Source organism: Rana temporaria, chromosome 1, assembly GCF_905171775.1.
Source record: "Rana temporaria chromosome 1, aRanTem1.1, whole genome shotgun sequence".
Lineage (NCBI taxonomy): Eukaryota > Metazoa > Chordata > Amphibia > Anura > Ranidae > Rana > Rana temporaria.
In genome coordinates, this window is record NC_053489.1 from 288,351,474 (window position 1) to 288,375,481 (window position 24,008).

Below are 24,008 nucleotides of genomic sequence, written 5' to 3' on the forward strand. Positions count from 1 at the left end.
CGCAGCCGCCGCTGGGGGCATTTCTCGTCGAAATGCTGCTTCGGGTATGCAAATTAGCACTTACGGAGATCCACAAAGCTTTTAAGCTTTGTTTTTTCTCCGTAAGTATTAGTTTGCCGTCGCAATATTAGGGCTGCTTTTACAAGGCCTAAACTGTTTACACCTTGTAAAAGTAGACCCTTCTATCCCGCGTCGCTGTCATTTTTTTTTTTAATTTTTTATTTTCCCGCCGCAACTCGTTTTTTTTTTTTTTATGCCCATCGCGATTCTCAAAACCCGGCGCAACGTAAAACCACGCAAAGCACGTCGGGAAAATGATGTCGGGAGCATGTGCAGTATGTCCCGCGCGGGAGCGCGCCTAATTTAAATGGGACTCGCCCCATTAAATTAGGAACGCCTTGCGCCGGACGGATTTAAGTTACACCGCTCAAAATTTCTAGGTAAGTGCTTTGTGGATCGGGCACTTAGGTAGAGATTTTGCGGCGGTGTAACTTAAATGGCAAAAGTTACGTTGCGCCGGGTTTTTGTGGATTAGGCCCGAAGTTTCTGAGTGGAAAAAAATGACTTAACTGACAAGTTTGTGGCTTGGTCTATAAAAAAATCTAAACTTTATTAAATGTAGAAGTACAAAAATTGCAATTCTGCAAGGTATCAAAAACACCTTAAAACAACAAAATAGTATACTCAATATACACAACCATGTTTCAAAAAGTATTAATATTGCTGATGGTACTGCATAAATCAGGTTAACATTCTAACAAAGGTCTGCACAACACAAGTTATATTCCAGATATTAAGAAAGAAAAATTCACAATGCAAATAATAGCCATTCATAAGCATGGAAAATAAAATAAAAACAGGTTTTTGCATGCAAAAATTGAATAATTAGAGTCAGCTTCAGCTAATTTACAATGATAAGAAAATTTGCACTTTGTAAAGTGAAGTTTTACTTAGCTCAGTGAATAAGATGATGTTGTGCAGACTTTAATCATCTAGTCATGCGTAAGCAAAAATCCTCTTCTTTTAAATTTCCCTGACCTTGATTGGTTATTCTTTACAAAGTGAATTTACATTCATTTTACAACATACAATTTACAACGATTTACATTGGCAAATTATTTATTAAATAACATTGCCTACAATTCCTGTTCATCCACATTTTTAAGGCAAGAAGGATAGACTTGCAACTCATGCACACTCTAATAACAGTCAGTATGGCGTGTCAGATGTAATTCTCAATACGTTATAGTCAGACCTATTAGCAGGCATGAGAAGGTGCACATTATTTACAGTAATTATCAGAACATAAAATGAAAGCTTTACACGGGAGTAGTCATTCAACAAAGAATGACTTCCAGTGTTTGTATTTTTTTAAAACCATAACCTTTGTCATATACATTAACTGCTATACTGTATAGAAGGTTTATGACCATGTACCAATGTACTGTAGAGCAGTTTCCTTTCCTGCTTACGCAATTTATGGAACATTCTAACACAACGGAGTGATGACTGAGCGTTTTGCACTGTCAAAGAGTAACTGTGATTATCATAATCTCATCTTTACAGACAAAAACAGGGTCAAATGAATCTAGCATAATCTTCTTGTTTGCAATAACAGATCATGTTAGAAAGACCTTGTGCTTTGTAGTAAATAGTTGTATATGCTTGTGCGAATATTTTTTTTTACATTAAACTCTTTTTTTCAGCTTGTATCAATAACAGTGCGTAAAATTTAAAGGTCCTCCCCAGTTAAAATTTCATTGTGAACTTCAGGATGCTTAAAGTGTTTAGAAACAATGGCCCATATTCTCAGTGAAGTTACGATGGAGTAACTCAGGATACTCCATCGTAACTCCCTTTTTTGGCCCGTGTATCTATGCTCCTGATTCTTAGAATCATTTTTGCATAGATACACTTAAGATCCGCCATCTGTAAGTCACTTACACTGGCGGATTTTAAATGCAATGACGCCGGCCGCCGCTAGATGGCATTTAAGTGAAGGAGTCATTTGCGTATGCAAATGATCCTTCTACGCCGATTCCCGAACGAGTTTGTGTCGCGTAACCGTCGCTAACGTCGTTTGCGTAAGCGGAAACTTACTCCTGCTATATGAGGGGTAAGTTTCCGCAAGTCTCGCGTAGGCCATGTTACGGATGGCGTCGGGTCCCCGTCGTGTTTTCCGGGTACGTCGTTTACGTAAGTCGTTCTTGAATACGACTTTACGTCAATGACGCACACGTCGGCGTCATTGACATTTTCCGCCGAGAACTGGAGCATGCGCACTGGGCTTTTTGAAGCCCGGCGCATGCCCAGTTCTTTCGCATCGGGGGCGCGCTTCATTTGAATAGAAGCCGCCCCCTTGGAGATCCGCCAGGCTACGCCGGGACACTTACACTCCGCTGTCCCAACTTATGGAGCAAGTGTTTGAGGAATACAACACCTGCTCCTGTAAGTTGGAACAGCGGAGTGTAAGTGCCTTAAGCGCAGCTGGCGGAAATTTACTCAGAATATGGGCCAATATTTTTTTTTTTAGGGGGGGGGGGTAACAAGCATGTTATACTTACCTGCTCTGTGCAATGATATTGTACAGAGCGGCCCCAAACCTCCTCATGTTGGGTCCCCCGCAGTGTACCACCAGGGCCGATCCACCCTATAGGCTCACTATGCAAGCCGCTTAGGGCCACGCAAAGCTGCGGAGGGCCCCCCCCAAATTGCTAGAGGCCCCACCTGGTGAGAAGTCATTTTCAGCCCCTCACCCTGCTTCTCAACTTGCTGGCTGCATGGGAGAAGAGGTAAGAAGTCAGCACCCCCCGCTTCTCAGTTTAATGTAAGATGTCATTTCCGACAGCAGAACACCCCCGTCGGCAGTGACATGTCATTTTTGGCAGCCCCCCCGCTTCTCAACTTTAATGTGACATGTCATTTTGCTTAGGGCCCCAGGGAGGTCAGGATCGGCACTGTGTACCACCATAACAAACTGCTTCCTATGGGGCGCACCTGCGGGCTGTGTGAGTTAGCCCTACTCCCTACTCTTTGCTCACAGGATTTTATTGACAACAGCAGGAGACAATGGCATGCGCTGCTGCCTTTGTGAGCAGAAAGAGGGAGCCTCTGTCGATAGGCACAGCGCTGGATTGAGATCGGGATAAGGTAAGTATAAGGGGGGTGAGGGGGCAATACAATTACTGGGATTCCTATTTACGCTACGCCTCCGCAACTTAGACGGGAAAGTGCAGTATTCTCAAAGCACTTGCTCCGTAAGTTGCAGCGGCGTAGCGTAAATAGGCCGGTGTAAGCCCGCCTAATTCAATTGTGGAACAGGGGGGCGTGTTTTATGTAAATAACTTGTGACCCCGACGTGATTGACGTTTTTCACGAACGGCGCATGCGCCGTCCGTGGAATATCCCAGTGTGCATTGCTCCAAAGTACGCCGCAAGGACGTATTGGTTTCGACGTGAACGTAAATTACGTCCAGCCCCATTCACGGACGACTTACGCAAACGATGTAAAATATTCAAAATTCGACGCGGGAACGACGTCCATACTTAACATTGGTACGCCGCATGTACGCCTCATATAGCAGGGGTAACTTTACGCCGGGAAAAGCCTAACGTAAATGGCGTATCTGTACTGCGTCGGCCGGGTGTACTGTACGTTCGTGAATTTGCGTATCTAGCTGATTTACATATTTCTAGGCGTAAATCAGCGTACACGCCCCTAGCGGCCAACGTAAATATGCAGTTAAGATCCGATGGCGTAAGAGACTTACGCCGGTCGGATCTAATACAAATCTATGCGTAACTGATTCTATGAATCAGGCGCATAGATACGACGGCTCAGACTCAGAGATACAACTGCGTATCTGGAGATACGCCGTCGTATCTCCTTTGAGAATCTGGGCCTTAGTACTTAAAGATACACTACCACCCCCTGTCCTTATATAGTTATGGTCTATTGTTAGCCTAGATAAATCAGAAGAATACTTATTTTTTTGCTTGATACCCCAACAGTTAGCACTCCCCAGCTAGCACAGCCGCAGAATATGGGCAGGTCCCCAATGTCCCCATGTACTTTGCAGTCTTGCTGGTCCTGCATTGTACTTGAAGGTGTTGGGGAGGAAGCACAACCATCGCTTTTGGTGGTGGATTTGTGGGACCAATCATCCATCCTGGAGCTGGTATTCAGACATAGCTGCATTACATTAGTCTATTCTGGTCCCATTTGTGTTGCCCTGTACACACGATCGGTTCATCCGATGGATTTTTTCATCAGATATCCGATGAAGCTGACTTTCATCAGTCTTGCCTACACACCATCAGTTAAAAAAACGATTGTGTCTGTTGGATCAAAAAAAACAAAAACAAAAAAAAAAAGATTGTGTCAGAACGCGGTGACGTAAAACACAATGACGTGCTGAGAAAAATGAAGTTCAATGCTTCCGAGCATGCGTGGACTTGATTCTGAGCATGCGTTGATTTTTAACCGATGGATTTCCCCACAGACGATCGTTTTTTTCTATCGTTTTATTAACCATCAGATAATTTTAAAACAAGTTCCTATTTTTTTCACTGATGGATAAAAAAACGATGGGGCCCACACACGATCGGTTCGTCTGATGAAAACGACCGTTTTCACCAGACGAACCGATCGTGTGTACGCGGCATCAGTAATCTATGGCTCCTGAGTCCTGATATGCGCCTGCATGTCATGTAGGGACACACACTAAAGGTTCCTTAGTACTTGCACAGATTTGATGGGAAAGCTCAAATTGAGAAGTTGTTCACCTTAAAAAAATGTATTCCTACTGCCTATCTACAGAACCTCTATGGAGCAGTGTCTCTTTGTTGATGCAGTGGATTTCCAAGAATTTGAGGTAAATAAACATTAAGGAAAAGTGAACATACTGTTTATAGCACAGCTGCTTTGTTTGCTGGGTGGTGTAGTTCGTGACTATTTTCATTTTTTGCCTGAAACTGCTCTATACATTGACCTTTTCTTATCTATTTTTTTATGATCTGTAACCATAAATACATACTGTTAGATAAGTATGCAGATCAACAATAAACAGTACTAAATAAGCGATTACATATATTCACATTACTTAATCAGTTCCGTCCAATCTGATAGCAGGTTATGCACCACCTAAACTCCCTTGCTAAATCCTTCAAGGATTTATTAGATGCATTTATGCAAATTATTATATAAATTATAATTATATGAATTATTATATAAATTATAAGGAAATGATGGGCAATTACCCACAGCAACCAGAAATTGACAATTGACAGCATTCACAAACCATTCATGGAGAAGGGCAATTTACTGTTTTTGCTGGTAGACTTTGCTATCAATTAAAAACAATTATGTGGGGTTACCTTTACTTACTAGACCTTTGTTTTCAAGCTGCCTATAGGATAAAAAACAAATAGCCTTACGGATTTGTAAACCAAATGGGTTAGTATAGTTGTGTTGCAGATTCAAAGTGTATGTTTATTCCAATTGAAATGCAAGTATGCTTGTGTCACTCTTCAAAACAAGTGCTTGTGTAATAGTTTAACACTGCTGGTAAATATGTTTTAGTGGTGTAGCCTCAGGAAGTATAACTTGGAATACCGCTTTCCCATGGTTAATGAATATCACACGTATGGCTTTCTTCAATCATTATCCAAAGGGCAGGTCTCCTTGTGCTATATAAAACTGCTGGATGAGAGGGAGCAGTAGACGCTTTCAGTATCCAATCACGAAGATGAAAACAAACGTGTACACAATACTCCGATTCTTGCTCCTTGTGTTGGGCTTCTGTCTTGTCTGCCTTGGAGCTTTTTTTGTATCCTCTAGCTACTCATGTAACTGTAGACATGAAACAGTTGTGGCATACACGCTCATGCCATTGGGCTTTTTGCTTCTTCTGATTGGGATTTTTTGGAGCACATATCATGAGGCCAACCACAAGAGTCTCTTCCAAAACATGATCAGACGAATTCATAGCCAGCAGGAAGTACATATTGAAACAGTAGACAGGTATAGTATTTAGTTTCACTTTTAAATCTAAATTTTTATGTCACCGGAGATTTTTTTTTTGCAATAGATAGCATATATTTAATGTAATGCATACATTTAAAAAATAGAAAATAAAACATTGAGGACATAGGGGTGGATTAAAGGTGAATATCTGTGCACTTTGCAAGAGTAGTTTCACCAGAGCTTATCAAATGAGCAGATGCTTTGCTTACTTCCATCATCCAATCGTGTGCAAGCAAAAAAATAGATTTTATTTTTTATTTTATTTTTCTTGCACGTGATTAGGTATTTTTTGCAAAGAGAAGCTTTACTTCATTTAATAAGCTCTGGAGCAACTGCCCTTGCACTTTTTAAATCAACCCAATAGTCCACCGCATTGTCAAAATAATGCATAGACCAAAAACAGCATTACGTAATTTATTTCTTTGCACCTGGAAGACTTAGTGGTGACTAAACTGGGGTGTGTTTTGGGTAATACCTAAAACATATGCCCCTACTTCTTTTGCTCTTCATATTTCGGCAGGATAATATTTATTTACAGTACCCAACTGAATGCAAAAGATAAAACTGAAATCACCAGATCTGTTTGAATATACCTGTACATATATGTTACTACAATTCTACTTGCACCAATGAACCACATTTTTTACCATGGGTCTGATGATTTTTATCAAAATGTATCAATGGTAATGCCTTAGCAAAATGAATAAATTGCACAATGTTTAATTTATGGAACTGTGAATGGATAATGTACAGTATGAACAGATTAGACTTGGATTGGACAAAGCTGTTGTAACTTAATCCAGTGATTCTTTGATCTACATCAGTCAAACAGTTGCATAGTAGCAGACTAGGATGTCAAGGCAAGCCGAAAAGTGATATTTTAAAGAGTTGCTTCCAATCACTGCAGTCTGTAATTGGAACATTGCTATATATGAGGCATGTGTCGTGAGCTCAAGTTTGCAGTTAGCACTATAAATGTTGATTATGTTATTAAGTAGGGCGGGCATTAAAGTGAACCTTTTAGGGTGGCTTTAATTTGCAAACTCCTGAAAGCAATGCTAGCCCATTAGATGCTGCAGAGGTGTGCTGTGCTGTGGAAATAGCATTACTGAAGCCTCGTACACACGACCAAGTTTCTCTGCAAAAAACAGCAAGAAACTTGCTGTTTTGTTTTTTTTGCCGAGGAAACCGGCCGTGTGTACATTTTTCGACGAGGAAACTGTCGAGGAACTCATCGAGCCAAAAAGAGAGCATGTTCTCGTTTTCCTCGACGGGAATGGAGAAAATTGGCTCGCCGAGTTCCTCGACAGCCTAACAAGGAACTCGACGAGCAAGACGATGTGTTTCGCCCGTCGAGTTCCTTGGTCATGTGTACGAGGCTTCAAAGGAGTTAATCAGTTGTGTGATAGGAACCAGAAATTTAACTAGTAACAACCAGACAGATTCCATATAATATATGCTGCTCAAATGTGTGAAATGCTTTGCTGGAATGAGGTAAAAAATAAGAGCTTCTTTTATTATTCTTCTCCTGCTAATTTTTTGTGATATATTCATGTACCAGTTTTAAATTTACTGATTTTATAAACCTATTTGTTTTACTTTTTATGAGTTTGTGTCACCAACTTGGCTTACTTTTGTTTTTCAGGCCAGATTTCTACCCACCATCATATGAAACAGCTCTTCATCATACTGTCCTGCATCCCAATGCAAGTTGTCATATCTATGTGGGTGAGCAAGGATTCAACATACCTCCTCCTCTGTACACGGAGACCACCATGGATGTTGTAGATGAAACCTTTCTGTGTGAAGACTCCCCACCCTCATATGAGATGTCAGTGCAGACACGTGCCCCTGATGCTGAAGTAAACACTGAGCGTGTACCAGAGACTGAAAATATCACTAGTTTGGAGACAAATGACTGAGTCGGAATATATGAAAGAGTGAAAGTGATTGATTTTGACTATGTACAATGGTACGAGTCAGCAATTATAGCAAGGCATTACAGAATGCATGAATCCAGAAGGTGAAGCTTGTGCTGGCAGTTTTCTATAGCTGTAGAGTGAGCTGTACTACAAGTTTGCAGAGAGTTCATTGAGTAACACCAATGGGAGCTAACACAGTCATCCACATACAGTACCATCCTCTGTAAAGCAGATTTTTACATATGTATCTGCATAGTTTATAGTTGGGTGGAATATCCACATATAGGCATATATTGTGTGATATACTGTATATTGCATGGTCTACTGGTCTGGACTGGAAATAGTCTGTGCTAATGTCCAGAGGGATAGGCAATGGGTATTTTGTTTGAAAAAGATATAGAAGCAATTTAAGTGCTGTGGTTTACCTGTATGTATTTTGTCATGGCCGTACAAGCAGGACTGCAAATGGTGTGCATTAGATCAATGCAAAGATGTCTACATTATATACATGTGTTTTTATGGCATGGCTGTAACAATAATGGAAGCACTATGCTTTATCTAATTCTGACAAACATTTTAAGACTATACACATGAGACAAGGTGTTTTTTGACAGTATTACATTTATTTTTCTTGTATCCCCAGTGCAACACAATACTTGGTATTTAATACTGTGTACTGTCATCCAACCAATGTGAAATTCTTGTGTGCTGCATGTTACATTGTTTACTTGTATGTTTTGACTGTCTTTTTTGTTGATATATGTATTATTTTATAAGGCATGTTTGGTAGAATAAATATTAAACTAAAGATTATTCAGTATCTTTCATTTATTTAAAAGATGGGTTATTACAAAGATCAATTGATAACACAAGACTGTTACTATCATGAAGTTCAAGCATATTTGCTCATTAGACAAATATTAGACTATAAAAAAAAGGCTTTACTCTCTCATTTACACTGCCGTATCCACGGTGGATCGATTTTTATAGGGAATTTGACAGGCAGTGAGGGAGCGTTATGTAACCTTTTCACTGCCTGTTTTAACTCCCAAAAAACTGCACCACTGCCTGGCCACATTCAGTTCAGTACTGTCTGCCAAACACGACAGAGGAGACGTCCATAAATGTAGTAGAGGGTTTACTACAGATATATTTATTATTGGTAAAACCTGAATATACATTTTTTTTATATTTATAGAATTCATATGGTTGATACATTTCTATGTAACTGTGCTGTTTTAGGTTCAGTGAACCCAAAAATGATGTTTCTGATTAAAGTGGTGCCTAATGGCATGATTCTGCACCTGGCATTCTATATGTCTTGGATACTCAAAGGCCTCGTACACACAACCGTTTTCCTTGGCAAAATCCATCAAGAAAAATGCTGGCAGAGCATTTTTGCCAAGAAAAACGGTCGTGTCTATGTTTTTCGTCGAGAAAACTGTTGTGGATCTCGACGAGAAAAAAAGAGAATGTGCTCTCTTTTTTCTCATCGAGCTGGTTTACGACGAGAAACACGTTCGTGTGTATGCTTAGAAACCTGCGCATGCTCAGAATGAAGTATGAGACGAGAGTGCACCTTCAATAAAAGTAGCGTTCGTAATGGATATAGCACATTCGTCACGCTGTAACAGACTGAAAAGCGCAAATCGTTTACACGCAGTAACATGAGATTAGCAAAAGCAGCCCCAAGGGTGGCGCCAGTGGAATCAAACTTCCCCTTTATAGTGCCATCAGACGTGTTGTAGGTCACCGCGTTTGAGAACGACAAGATTTTGTCTTGACAGTGTGTATGCAAGGAAAGCTTGACAAGATTCTCGTCAAGCCTTACAAGAACCTCGTCGAGGACAACAACGTTTCTTTTACGACGAGATTCTCGGTCGTGTGTACGAGGCCAAACAGTGTGATCTCATCGCCGCAATTCCTGCCTCTGACATCCACTCAGTGACATTTGACCTCATCCTTCCATTTTGCTTTTAAATGTCCTTATTTCTTTTGATAAATCCTCACTTCCTGTTCTTCTGTCTGTAACTACACACAGTAATGTGAGGCTTTCTCCCTGGTGTGGAGAAAGTCTCTCGAGAGGGGCGAGCAGGAGTGTCAGGACGCCCACTAACACACAGCTCCTTTCTCTATCTGCAAAGTAGAGAGTGCCCTGACACTCTTGCTCACCCCCTCAAGAGGCTTTCTCCACACCAGGGAGAAAGCCTTGCATTACTGTGTGGAGTTAAAGACAGAAGAACAGGAAGTGAGAATTTCTCAGAAGAAATAAAAACATTTAAAAGCAAAATCGAAGGATGAGGTAAGTGAAGGAAGACTGCACTAAGGTAAAGGAAGCTATTTAGGGAAAAAAATGTTTTCTTTCCCAGAGGAGATCTTTATTGATCTGGTCAGATGCCTAAACCTTGTTGTTTGCCCTGGGTATCCAGCTCTCAACTTTCTGACACCCTCTGTCCCACACTTCGTATGTTAAAATGCCTCCTCCACATTCAGAACATACCTCCTTACTTCACCCTAGGCACCTGGCAGGTCAATGTCACTTTCCCATCACCTGTTGCCTGCTTAAGAAACAGAGATACACATTCTGGAGAAAAGGCAGTCAATACAGGATGAGTGCACATACAGTGCATGACAAGAGGGGGCTGTAATGAGCTTATGTGAACTCACAGTGGATCTTCACCATGTGCCCAATTTTAATTTAAACCCCTACTTAACAGGTGGTGTGTTCTGCGAAATTCAGATACTCACCCACCCAGTGGATCCAGCATCTTTTGCTGAGATCCTCTTGTCTTCTGCCACCAAACGGGTCCCACGCTGCCATGTTCTGTAAGGGGGGGTGGGACCAAGCATTTTGGGCTATTTGTGTAGTAGAGGGGTGGAAAGGAGGGAACTTTGTTTAGAGGGTGAAGATTAACTTAAATAAACAAAGCAACAGACTTCCCTGTGTACATGTTGTCCCCTCCCCACCTTCCCAGTTCCACTTTTGGATTTCCAACACAAGGGAAAAATATTGCACTCGCCTCGCCTCTTTTCTGCTTCCCAGGGCACTAGCCCATTGGTGACAATATCTCATATATGACCCTGCACACAACTAGGGTGGTCACATCTACAACTCTATAGCAGAGATATAAAACAGCTACAAATCTCTCTAGATTTTTTTTCTATGGCAGTTTCTATCATGCTACAGAGTTGTTGCTATAGCTGGCTATAACACTTGTCTATAAAGCTCAGAAGTTTTAGCATGTATTGGTCAACAGTAACGTGGATAACGTGAGTGACTGCTAAACCTGAGAGGTCCATTGCTTGGTGAATTAGTTACATTTTGCTGAATTGACTGGAATTGACTGGAATTGACTACAAATCTATTTTCAGGCCTCGTAAACACGACCGAGTTTCTCTGCAAAAACCAGCAAGAAACTTGCTGGGATTTTTTTTTGACGAGGAAACCGGTCGTGTGTACATTTTTCGACGAGGAAACTGTCGAGGATCCCGTCGAGCCAAAAGGAGAGCATCGACAGCCTAACAAGGAACTCTTCGAGGAAAACGATGTGTTTCGCCTGTCGAGTTCCTCTGTCGTGTGTACGAGGCTTCACAAGCAACAAAAAAGCACAAGTAATTACATCATTATTCGTATGATATGGTCTTCATAATTTCATGTAGAAAAACACACGATTGTCATTCGTTGTAAGGAATTGTTTAGAAGATGCTGATTATCATTAGTGGTGACCATCAACTGAAGTTCACACCCTAAACCACTAAACCAAGTTTGTCAAGTCAGCTGGGTGGGGAATCGGCAGAGTCATTCATAGCTTGAATTTCAGCTGAGTCACAGGAATCAGGATGAAAAGCGAGCCATGTATGGCCAGCTTTTCTTGTACTAAGAAACTGCTGGGTAATAGGAATACAAGCCACGCTAGACAATTTCAAACATCATACTTTATTCAGATGATCAAATTAAAGTCCACCACCATTGAATGCTTTTTCTATATATATACAGCACACTACCATCCACTTGAGAAAGTATTGTTGGCAGGCAGAATTCTATTAGCTTTACAGATATGAACAGGTGCCTTTGTGCCTCTGAAGTTTCAAAGTGTCTTCATTTTTTTTGGTTTGGAAGAAAGAGGAATTGATCAGTTTAAAAAATAGTAAACACAGAGATTTATCACAGTGATACAAACATTAAATACAGTAATGTGCATATTTGTGGTGTGTATTTATTTCTCAGTCAATGGCTAGCGTGTCACAAAAAGTGTCATGTTTGTGTAAAGTTCAAAATGCTGATTCTGCATTGATCTTTCTTCATCAAAAGTGAAAAAGTGACTTAAACATTACAAGACCAATGGCTTCACGCAGTACTGATAAATGAATGTGTTCACCTTTATGTTAGCCACAATTGAACCCCATGTATTAAAAGTGTATGTGAGCACTGAGCAGTATGTTCATGCCAATGGGAACCAGTAGCATTTTCCTTTCCCCTGCTACTCTTCCTAAAAAAAAAAAAAACACAGCTCAAATTTGATTGGATGTTTGAATAACACTGACACTTCTTTATAAACAAGGCTCATTATTTCATGACTAAAGGGTACATGATTGCTTTTTACATAGTGTCTATGAGGAACATGAACCATTATTATAAATTCTTCTGGGACTAAACATTTACTGAAAAATATTGTAGGTTATGTAACAAAACAGTATTAATCTCTCCCAATCACACACACTTGTCTTTGGCCCTGGGTGATTTTTGTAGGAAGTGTTCAAGTGATAACAGTAGGTCCTTTTCGGCCAGTCCTCTCATGAATCTGGGAAAGCTTCAAAGCAATAGCTATAAGAGGACCCAGGACAGCCTATGGAAAGAAAAGATTAATGGTAATATTATCATGTTACACATGCATTGTTGTTTCTTTGTTTTTAATATTTTTGTCCCTGCCTTGCTCTTAGTTAGGAGATGCTCTGTATAGTTAGTCCCACCTCCTTCAGTGTGCCTGTAGCTTCTATTCTGAACACATGTATATTACTGGAGCTGGCACATGATTTGTTCACCTATCCAATGTTTACCTGTCAAGATCTGCACAAGTTTTCGATTAAAGCTTTCTACGATCTGCAAGATGTAGTTTGGATTGAGTCACTGTCCGTCAACTCCGCTGAGACTGTAAGTTATAGCTATCTCGCCACAACTGGATAAGTTATAGAGACCATTCATTTCTAAGACTGGGGAGGCAAAACAAATATTGGCACATCTATACCATAACTATCTACTGCTTCTTCATGTGTACCCACCAACTAAAAGTGAGCATGTGCTTTGCTGATGCCTTACCAACTGTACATATTTACCTTCTCTTTGCTTGCCTGTTTAGTCTTAATGATTGAAGAGAGTCCTGTCCAGTGGCAGCTGCTTCATACTGGGCACTGGGGAGCTGCCCCCTAATCTATGCGCACGGGCCCCTATTCTACATGCGGGGCACCGGACGCATGGATTCCAATGTTTTTCTTTTTTTGAAGCACATGATTAGAGCCTGAGGCTATAATTGGCTTCAAAAAGGGTGGGCTCAGGGCGCAGAGCACTGCACCCCAAGTTAACCCACTTGTGTGACAATAGCAAAATAATATTCGCTATTGTCTTCCTGCTTCTCCTCTCGGAACAATCAGGAATCTGGAGGAGCGCGATTGGTCGAGAGGATTAGCTATTGTATTGGCCAGTACCAGGGGCAAAGGGGATGTACAAGGAGATCTGGAAGATGGTCACCGTCATCGGCTTTGTATCCGTCATCTGCTCTGCATCGCTGCCAAGAGCCTGACCGCGTTTGCCACCCCTGGAGGGGGGGGGGTTGTTTGGTTTGCTGCCCCCCCCCCGCCACTGGTACTGTCTATAGTCAAATCTAGGAGCATACAAAAGGCTAAGGACCCTGTTACCTTACCTATGTTTCGGCACTGTTTGCCTGAGCAGCCAATAACCAGCAGCACCTTGAAGGAAAGGGAGTGAGTCACATGCTGCCCCTTACCTTGAGGTACTGGGTATTTTTTTTGTTACTCCTGAAGTATGATTGACAGAACAGAAAGGTTCACAGGGAAGATAAGTATATGCCATTAAAATGGACTTGGCTATGACTATTCTATCCAAAAGTAAAATAAATACTGCAGTCATTACAAAGCCAACAATTCATGTTCATTCCACACAATAACATCTTGATAACATCAAACAAACAAATAACTGAGATGTAAGCAAGCAATTTAATCCTCGTGTCCTTTTGGGATGGACAGAAACAAACTACTGAAAGAAAATCTCACAACGGTGTTATTTAAGAAGCCAGTGAGTGCTCCTTCTAACTAAAGCTGAACAACTGAACAAGCCAAATTTGATGAATAATTGCAGGTATCGATTCAAAACATCCTACTTGCTGACAGTTCTAATACAAAAAAATTATTTGAGTAAGGAATGGCCTTTTAACGCGCAGGCTGCCATGCAGACAGTTATTGAAATGTATTCACACATACTGTACATTACCAACAATTTGAACACAAGGTTTAATTTTTAATTATTGGCTTCTGTATATCTCCAATATCTCAGTATGGTTTATTTATGAATGTCATTAGGATTTTTTTTCTGGGTAGCTTTTTTTTCTCTGTACTTATGCAACACTTTTTTTTTTAAATTGAATTAGAGTTCCTCCTTACAAAGCTTATAACATTTGGCCTTTATACAAAGGATAATATCATATGTTGGTTACTTCTGCTGATGGGGGACAAAGCCGATGGATTAGGGAGCACCTGTTTGTAACATGGGCAGAGAGGCACACGTGGTGGCATGACTGGCAAGAGGCAAAATGTATTTTGTTGGTTGTCAAGCTGAAAGGTGTAGTCTCAAAAAACAGAAAAAAATATTAAAACAAGTACACTTTGGTCCTAAAAATGGCATAGCTGCAAAAAAGCATTGGGATATCCATCTCTCTTGCTACCTGCATGATTCAACGTAACACCACTCCACTGCAGAGTAATCCCTGGGTAAAGTCTCTTCCAAAACTGACACTTCCAGGAGTGTCAAAATGTTGTGTTCCCTGTGGCACTGAATGGTTCCTTCCATTCGCAGCTTTATATGGGATGTTTAGATACTCTTGCTTATTATTGCTGACACACATGTATATAGAATATAACGTCCTGCTATGCTTGGCCCACAGCTATCACATGGTACCTGGGCCAATCACAGTACCCTGTACCATGTGATTAGCTGTAGTCAACCACAGGTTCCAAGCTGTTATGAATGAAAGCCATGCATGATAGCTAAAACGATTGAAACAGTGGGAGCATGTAAGCAGCGAATCTTAGCAGTAAATCAAATTTAAAACTATAGGTGGAAAATTATTATGCTAAATTCTGGCCATTATCAAAGCTAATATGCAAGCTATTATTAAAAAAAGGGCATGGAAGCTGGGTAGTGCCATAAAGGCCATTTAGCAAAGCAAAAAAAAAAAAGCAGCATGAGGCATGGATGTTCCAATGGCTGGAGCTTACTGCAAAGTTGGTTTCAGCAATGAGGAAAGGGTAGATGAAGAGATGGCAGATCATCCATTGGTGTCACCAATTCGAGAGGAGAACAATTCTGGGGGTTGGGCAGAACAGCATTGTGTCCAGGGGCAGAAGTATTTTGCAGAGGACTGAGCTCTGCAGTATGGGACTTTTTTTTAACATATCTGCCGCCGACAGCACTTTTGTGATCTGCAGTTTTTGCCTCCATTGTTTCAACTATAGTAAAAGTACCAGCCGTTTGGGAACCGCATGCAAGAGGAAACTTATGACTCGTGGCAGCACTCTGTGACAGCTGAGCCTCAATGAGGCAAGTATGCTGCACAAGGCCTACATTCCTCGTTTTTTCTTACTCTCTGAATTCAGCTTGCCTCCACTACATTCTTCTGCTGCATCTGCTGCAACATCTTCAGCCTTTTGTGACACGGAGGGAAGTCTTACAAGGGGCTTTGGAGACTTAGGATATGCCATGTAAAGAAAGAAAGGGGGTCATGGGGTCCTGTTAAGGGTAGTTAAGACTTCTCCAACACCCACCCTACTGTCTCCAGCAGCATCTTTCCAAGGCAAGTGTCTCTTCTGTAGCTGCTGGAACAAAAAAAAATGTCTCAAATCACCTTTTTTTCTCAGGGTCCTAACACCAGTGGGTCAAATCGGGCTTTGCAGCTCCGCCCATTCTATCTCAGAATCAGGCCCCTTCTGTGAGTTTTTGGCCTTTGCTACATTACAGTGACAGGTACGTGTGGGCAGGGCTGACTCGCCTGGTACACAAGGCCTTTCACTCTCTCTCTCACTGTTCTTCCTCCTGACTCTCCGGTGTATGTGCTCCCTAATGCCCAGGACCAGGCAAGGCTATGTTCATGTGGCATCAGCATTTTGGTGGCATTCTGATGTGGAAGCGAGCTGTACACCCCTGTGTCCCTGTATCATAATCCTAAGCTGTCATACAGGTGCCTCCTGGTCCCACATTACATACACCTGCTTAAGATGCCTTTTGAAGGAGACACCACAGAGCAGTGTTCCATCCCACCTGTCCAGCTTTGCAACCTATATCCAACCTATCTACCCAACTGGGTTCCACTGGGCACCAGCACAGACCCCATGCGTGTGCATGACCCCATGCGGCTAGGTAAGTAGGGTCTCCTCCACTTGAGTCCAGTCCTGACTGCTGGATCCTGACCATTGAAACAGAAGGCTTCTGTTGAACAGACAGTGGTACACCTGTCGGATATTTTTTTTTCCGGTTAATGCATACTGGGCTTAAGCCCATTGTCAGTATGGCTGATATGATATCTCTCTTCTATAATGAGCTGACTAATTTATCTAAAAAAAACTTTATTGACCCTTATAGGCCAGCTAAACTAAGCTCAGAGGCCAGGCAGTGTATTATGGTTACAAAGAATTCTTGCATTCATTTGCAGGTACTGTGAACCTTGAACCCATGGTAGCAACAAGCCCAAATTCCAACCGCATTGAGCCTAATAAAGCATAGCTTTTATCTTCAATGCATACATTGTTTGCATTCACTTTTACCACAAGCAGCCTTCAAAGAAAATTGGATTAGGGTTTTTTTTTTTGCATTTTCATTGCAATTAAAGTGATTCTTAACCTTTAACTTTTCAAGGGTTATACTTACTGCTCCTTGCAATGTTTTTGTACACAGCAGCCCCAATCCTCCTGTTCTGGGGCCCCCCAATGGCGCTCCTGTAAACTCCTGCCTTCTGAGTAACTCCTCTAGCAAGCCACTTGCATGTGCTCACTCCAGAGCCATGCTGCCTACATCCATAGACACAGACAGCAGGACTTTGCCCCTCCCCCTTGTCAAGGGATTTGATCGACAGCAGCATGAGCCAATGCCTCCCGCTGCTATTAATATGTCCTGTGAGAAGGAAGAGAGAGAGAGAGAGAGAGAGGGGGGAGAGATGCACTACTCTCATGCACAGCACTCAGGTAATTATAATGCTGGCCATACACTCCACGAAAAATCGTCCGAACGAACTTTCGAAAAACAAAAGTTCGTGAGTGAGTGCAAACGATAGTAATGACCAATAAATCGTTCAGTGGACATAAAAAAAAAATGTTTTTTTTTTACATATACCTAGTGCAGAAAGTTCGGACGGGAAACACATTAACCTTCCGATTTATCGTTCGTTCGGCAGAAAATTTCCAAACTTGTCCTTCGTTTTTTTGGCTCAAAAACATTCAAACGATTATCGATTTTGTGCCCATTAACTGTTCGAAAAACGAAAGATCTTTCTTAACGACCAAATGTCGGACAAATTTTCGTATAGTGTATGGCCAGCATTAGGAAGTTGGCTGGGATTCTGGATATAGAGTTTTTTTTACCTTAATGCAAAATATGCATTAAGGTAAAAAAACTTAAAGCGGGGGTTCCGCGGTCCGTTGTGTTTTTTTTTTTCATGTTAATTTAAATGTTTTAATGTAGGCAAGCTTGTACTCACGTCTTTAAGCTTCCTACTCCTCCACAGTCTGAATCGGCAGCTACAAATAATTTATAAAAATTCCTGCAGGCATTTTTCATTTTGCTTGTGGGCAGCGTGAAGCCCACAAGCAAATACTTCCTGGAAGTGAGTAAAATCTCGCGAGATTTCGTCGTTGGGCAGTGTGATTTGTCTTCTGGGAAGCATGACACTGTGCTCCCAGGAGACATTGCGAACTAGTCCCAGCAAAGACACGCCCACTCCCGCGGGAGGCATACCCGGAAGTGTCTGCAATCAACTGCAGATGAAAGGTATTTAAATGTAAGAACAAAAAATGGATAGCGAAATGTCTATGTAGTTAATGAGCTGCTCTGGATAAGCTGAAGTTGAGATATAGGGTGAACCTCCGCTTTAAGGCTTTAGAACCACTTTAAGCAAATGTCTAAATGGTATTTGGACTGCAATGTATAAAACTGTTACAGACTCTAACAAGTAGGAAAACATACTAAAATTTAATTTTTTTTCTCTAATCTTTTAATCAGCATTCACAATCCACATCCCTTCAATAAAGGCTTTTAGCAATCCCATAATAAGATATAACAACATGAGACAGCTGTATCCTCTGCCGGATATTAAAGGACATTTAGTTTACCTGCCAACACTCATGATACTAGGCTTACCATTGTTGTAAGTCAGACAAGAGTGTAATTATATGTCTCAATGATGACATTTATTTCTGCTTAAAGTCTTTATCTGTTCTTATACTGCAGATGAGTTCAGACCTTGGTATATGACTCAATAATCCACATTTTGGCAAGTCTTTTATTCCACATTCATTTTGTAGGGCAACAGTATGTACTTATTGCTTTTATGAATACAGAATGTGTAATTAAAATATAATTGTCTCCAATGTTGTCAGCAACAGTATCTTGTTTTTGCACTTTTGCCTGTATTTCTGTAATATTTCACCCACCTCCAATTACATGTCTACAGAAGACTGATAATTCTAATTGCAAGATAGGGTTATTGTCTATGTATTTAGAGAGATTCCTACTCTTGGCACCAAATCACGCCAAATTAGTACATCATTTGACTTCAATTGTACAGGGGCGATGCCTGTAGCTGCAGACATCACCCCGGTACGGTTGATGATCCTCTCTCTTGTAAAAGCAATTGGAGCGGCTAACTAACTGCTCAATTGCTACAGCAGAGGCTACCCCCCTGCCACCGCTTTCCGTGACACTCTCGGCTCTCCCATCCTACCGGGAGACCTGAGCTACCAACTGGCACGTCAGCCGACTACTCAGTGACCCATACAAAGACGGGATTGGCTTTGAATCAGTTTCCGCTATAGTAACGTGGAGGCGATGACATGACATCACTTACAGTTTACCCAGATGTTAATGGCGCCTTTTTTTTTTAAATCGAAAGTATTCAAAAACACAGATCTTAGTGTTTTGAATGCTTTCAAGGGCAGAGGAGGTATTTAGGGTCTTATAGACGCCAGATCCCTTCATAAAAAGTGCCTGTCACATGCCTGACAGCAATAAAAGTGATAAAAAAAATGTGTAAAAATAAAAAATGAATAGTTAAAGTGGAGTTCCACCCGTTTTTTTTTTGCAAAAAAAAAAAAAATGATAAAAAATAATTTATACTCACCAAAAAGGGCTGTTTCTATGCGGAAGTAGCTGTTCTGCCTCTTCCTCCACCGCAGTCCTCTTCTTCTTCGTCCTCCGTCGCCGTGTCTTCTGGTCAATGGGGCGCGCTGCCTTCTGGGAACTGTCTGTGGGAACTGTGTGTATCCCAGGAGGCAGCCGCCCAATCACAAAGCGTTGTGCGAGTCGCGCATGCGCAGTAGGAAACGGGCAGTGAAGTCGTAAGGCTTCACTGCCTGTTTCCCTTAGTCAGGATGGAGGCGCCAGGACCGAGTGATCGCAGGTGCCTAGGACAGGTAAGTGTCCTTATTAAAAGTCAGCAGCTACACTGTTAGTAGCTGCTGACTTAAAAAAAAAAAAAATTGCGGGTGGAAAAAAATGCAAAAAAGTGCACCCATCTCACATGCTAGTGCGCAAAGGTGAAACGGGGCGTTGGTCCTGCCCACACGCAAACAGCGATTTTCCCACACATGTGAGGTATCACCACAAACGGTAGATCATGGGCAGTAATTCTAGCACTAGACCTCCTCTGTAAATCTAAAGTGGTAACCTGTAAAGGCTTTTAAAGTGCCGCCTATAAGTAGTGAAATGTATGCCGTTTGTCGCCAAGCATGACATGCTTGGTATCTGTTTACTCGGCGTAACATCATCTTTTATATTTAAAAAAAATAAATAAATTGGGTTATGTATTGTGTTTATTTGCATTAAAATTCAAAAAAGTGTATTTTTTCCCACATTGCCTTTAAAAAACCACTGCGCAAATACAGTGTAACATAAAAAATTGCAAAAGCACCAATTTATTTTGTAAAGCCTCTGCTTTAAAAAAAATACTGTATATTATGTTTGGGGTTTCTAAGTCATTTTCTAACAAAAAAATAAATAAAAAATTGTTACATGTAAACAAAAAGTGACAGAAAAGGCCCAGTCTTCAAGTGGCTAGTCTAGAACTTCTGTGTTGTAATACTGAATCCAGTGTGCCTCCACCAAAGAAGTAATAATGCCGCTTACCGGACCCCTAGAGCCCAATTCTATGGAAGTCTAATGCCCCGTACACACCATCACTTTATGTGATGAAAAAAAATGACGTTTTTAAAAACGTCACTTTAATTGACCGTGTGTGGGGGAAAACGTCGTTTTATGTCTTCTAAAAAACGACCAAAAAAAATTGAAGCATGCTTCAATTTTATGTGTCGTTTTTCAAAACGTCAACTTTTACTTCACAGAAATTGACCATGTGTAGCATGTTTAAAACGACGTTTTTTCACCCGCGCATGCCCAGAAGCTACTTATGAAGCGAGCTTCAATGGAAAAACGTGGTGGAACGTAACCTCACTTTGCTAGAACATTGTGAGAAAAACGATGGTGTGTAGGCAACTTCGTCTTTGAAAATTGAAGTTTCAAAAACGTAATTTTTTACTTCACAGAAAATGTCGTTTTTTTTCATCACATAAAGTGATGGTGTGTACGGGGCATAAGCAAGCTCAGCATTCTCCAGCCAACTCCAGGTGGACAAATGCAACACCTCCTCAGACAATGGTTTCCAGCATCAACAGAATCAGCAGCACTCAGTAAAGAAAGCACATAAAAAAAACTCCTTTAAATCACTGATCCCTTAAAAACAATCATTTTTTTGCATTGATATATGTCCCCCAGGGCAGTACCTGGGCCCCATACTCTTTTTTATGGCCAGTAACTTGCATATAAGCCTTCAAAATGATTTTTCCAGTTTGGATCCCATAGACTTCAATGGGTTTCAGAGTTTGACGCGGCTGCCCCCTATTCATGTGTCCGACCCCTTTCAGGGCACATGAATTACAGTGGCCAGTTTTTTTTAAGCACCTGATTAGAGCCAGATGCTCTAATAGGCTTCAAAATAGGGTGGGCTCCGGTCGCAGAGGATGCGACTGGAGCCCATCCAGGTGTGTCGCTGTTACAACACTGATCCTCCTCCCGGCTAATCGGGAAGCAGGTATGAAACCCGTTTCCCGATTGGCCAAAATGTCATGGGGCCTAGCGGCGGGAAGACCAGAGAGGACACCAGAGCAGCTTTCCCCGAGCCTGCCACACTTAAGGACAGGGCAGGAAGATGGCCCCATCAGCTCCAACCGCTGCTCTCACCGCCTGCATCCAGGGTAAGGACAGCAGGTGGTGGGGGTAGGGGCAGTTGTGCTAGTGCCACTCCACTGCCACCCCCCTAAAAAAAGAAAGGACCCAGCCGCCACTGGATACAGTCATAAAAGCATGTAAAAGACTGCATTTGGGATATGCTTCCCTAATTCACTAGGAATATATTGCCCCTTTAAATTTGAGAAACATTCCCGTTTACGGTTAGATGAAGTTAACCACCATAATAGGAAAATCTGTTCCCCTTAATCAGGGAAAATACAAGTTGTATGTTGGGAAAGATGTATATACTTACCTGATTTAAGGGTACCCCAGTCCAATTACGTTATTGGGTCCCAGCACCGGCTTCAGTGTAGAGGAGGGACAGTGACAACAGATGCCACATAGTAAGTCTAAGGGTGGCATCACTTCCCAGGCTCTGCAGTCATTGTCGTTGTTTTCTCCTTTTCACTAAAGTTGGTCGCTGGGAAGATCATGTGACCAGACCGGAGTTTTGTTAGATTGGGTAAATGTGCAGATCTTTCCTTTACAGGGTAGTTAGAATAGGGTTTAGAATGAGAGTGGGAACAGGTTTAAGCTTAGTTAGCTTTTTGACCAAAGGCTAAGTTTACTGTATCAACTGCCTCCCTGAAAAGCAATCAGCTGTAGATCGCTTTTCAGAGGGCAGTAGAGTAGTGGTTTGCAGCCATTCAGGAGGCAATACTACTGCTTGCTGAATGCTTTTTTTTTTTTTGCTGAACAGGAACTTTCAACGAGATTACAGCACCATAACTGTGAGCTGGTCCAGGCTCTGAAAAGATCCCGACCATATGGTCGGGATACACCCAGAAGCCTGGACCGAAACCTGGCTCAGCCTCTCAGGGAGCCGGACCCAGCCCCTCCCGCCCCCTATATAGCCCAGTGCTCCAGTGAAAGTTGGTGGGGCAGAGTAGAGAGTCAGTGATTGATAGTCATGGCTCTCTGCTCAGAGCAAAGGGGGAGAACCGAGCGTTTACCGGCTCTTGAACGCTCAGTTCTCACTACAGAGCCGGTGGGGACAGATGCAGCAACAAACTGAGGCTGCATCCACCTAAGTGAGTATAAATGTTTTTTTTTTTTTTGGTTAAGTGATTGTAAAATCATTTTTTTTTATTTAAAATCAACAAACATGTGTATACTTACCTGCTCTGTGCAGGGGTTTTGCACAGAGCAGCCCGAATCCTCCTGTTCGGTGGTCTTGGCCCCTCTCTCCTGTTGCATGGCCCCACATCAAGCAGGCTGCTATGGGGGCACCCGACCTGAGCCACAGCTCCCTATGTCCAATCAGACATGGAGCTGTAGCCTGGCCCTGCCCCTCTCTCTCCTGGTTGTCTGACTGACTTTGATTGACAGCAGCAGGAGCCAATGGCGTCTCAGCCAATGAGAAGGGGAGTCCCGGGAAGCCGAGACACTTCTGCAACATCACTGGATCTAGAGGGACCTCAGGTAAGTATTAGGGGGGCTGATGGGGGTTGCTGCACATAGAATGCATTAAGAAAAGAAAAAAACTTCTGCGTTTACAATCACTTTAAGTCCATACTTCTCTTTTAAATGCAGTACAGTTTACATAGACTTCAATGACAATAAAAATTGCGATAAACGTTTGCAATATTGGTATTTACTGACGCATGTAAGAGTGTAGTGAACATTCAGCCTTTCATAATTTGGCATTTTCAAGGATAGAAGTACATTGATGAAAAGTGCAGAGTATTTGCCCTTTATGTAGACAGAAATAGTGAAGGTGCTAAAAAAAGCAATTAACCAGTAGTCAGTCTTCAGTCATAACATGTAGCAGCAAATCAGGACTCTGATTGGATGTTTCAGACAACACCTACATGTTTTCCTCCCTCTACTTGCTATCAAAATGTGGGTATGGTTCATTAGTATGCTGAGAAGACGACGTCATATTTGTTGTTCACACAAGACACCACTATGAATTAATGTATTCATTGCACTGCTGCCGTGTTTCATAAGGTTATTTTTGTAACAAGAATTAAGATTTTACTGTTCCCACAGAAGGTCATACATCCCAGTTTCATGACTTCTAGAAATCATTGACTGAACAGGGCAGCTGGTAATAAATAACTCTATTTTCCTGATGTCTCCGTAAGTGGCGTCAGCTCGAACAATTACTCAAGGATGTTCCAGTGTCTGTATTGTGTTGATGTACAAACAATCTTCATGTGTTCACAGTTTCTTAGACTGTGCTCGCTTTACAGGTGGGAACATTCTGTCATGTCACATGTTCTTATCAAGTTGTGGCGTTGTTTTGTAGATGTATTAGCAGGTATGCATGAACATCATT

The 24,008-nt window shown here is 41.7% G+C and overlaps 2 protein-coding genes across 3 annotated transcripts in view; one reads left to right on the forward strand and one right to left on the reverse strand.

Moving 5' to 3' along the window:
- Window positions 1-5,706: 5,706 nt before the first annotated feature.
- On the forward strand, window positions 5,707-8,760 carry TMEM252 (transmembrane protein 252). The gene is made up of 2 exons (XM_040356951.1): window positions 5,707-6,022; window positions 7,671-8,760. The coding sequence occupies exons 1-2, from the start codon at window positions 5,748-5,750 to the stop codon at window positions 7,945-7,947; spliced, it is 552 nt and encodes a 183-aa protein (XP_040212885.1). The 5' UTR covers window positions 5,707-5,747; the 3' UTR covers window positions 7,948-8,760.
- A 3,105-nt stretch (window positions 8,761-11,865) lies between these two features.
- Window positions 11,866-24,008, reverse strand: part of PGM5 (phosphoglucomutase 5) — a 163,496-nt gene continuing 151,353 nt past the window's right edge. For both annotated transcript variants that reach the window (XM_040356968.1, XM_040356962.1), the window contains one exon: window positions 11,866-12,794. In XM_040356968.1, the coding sequence (XP_040212902.1) occupies window positions 12,773-12,794 (22 nt within the window). In that variant the 3' untranslated portion in view covers window positions 11,866-12,772. The remainder of the gene's footprint in view (window positions 12,795-24,008) is intronic.

Coding starts and splice junctions, on each gene's coding strand:
- TMEM252 (XM_040356951.1), top strand. CDS start 5,748: ATGAAAACAAACGTGTACACAATACTCCGATTCTTGCTCCTTGTGTTG. Junction 6,023..7,670: donor CATATTGAAACAGTAGACAG/GTATAGTATTTA, acceptor TTTGTTTTTCAG/GCCAGATTTCTACCCACCAT.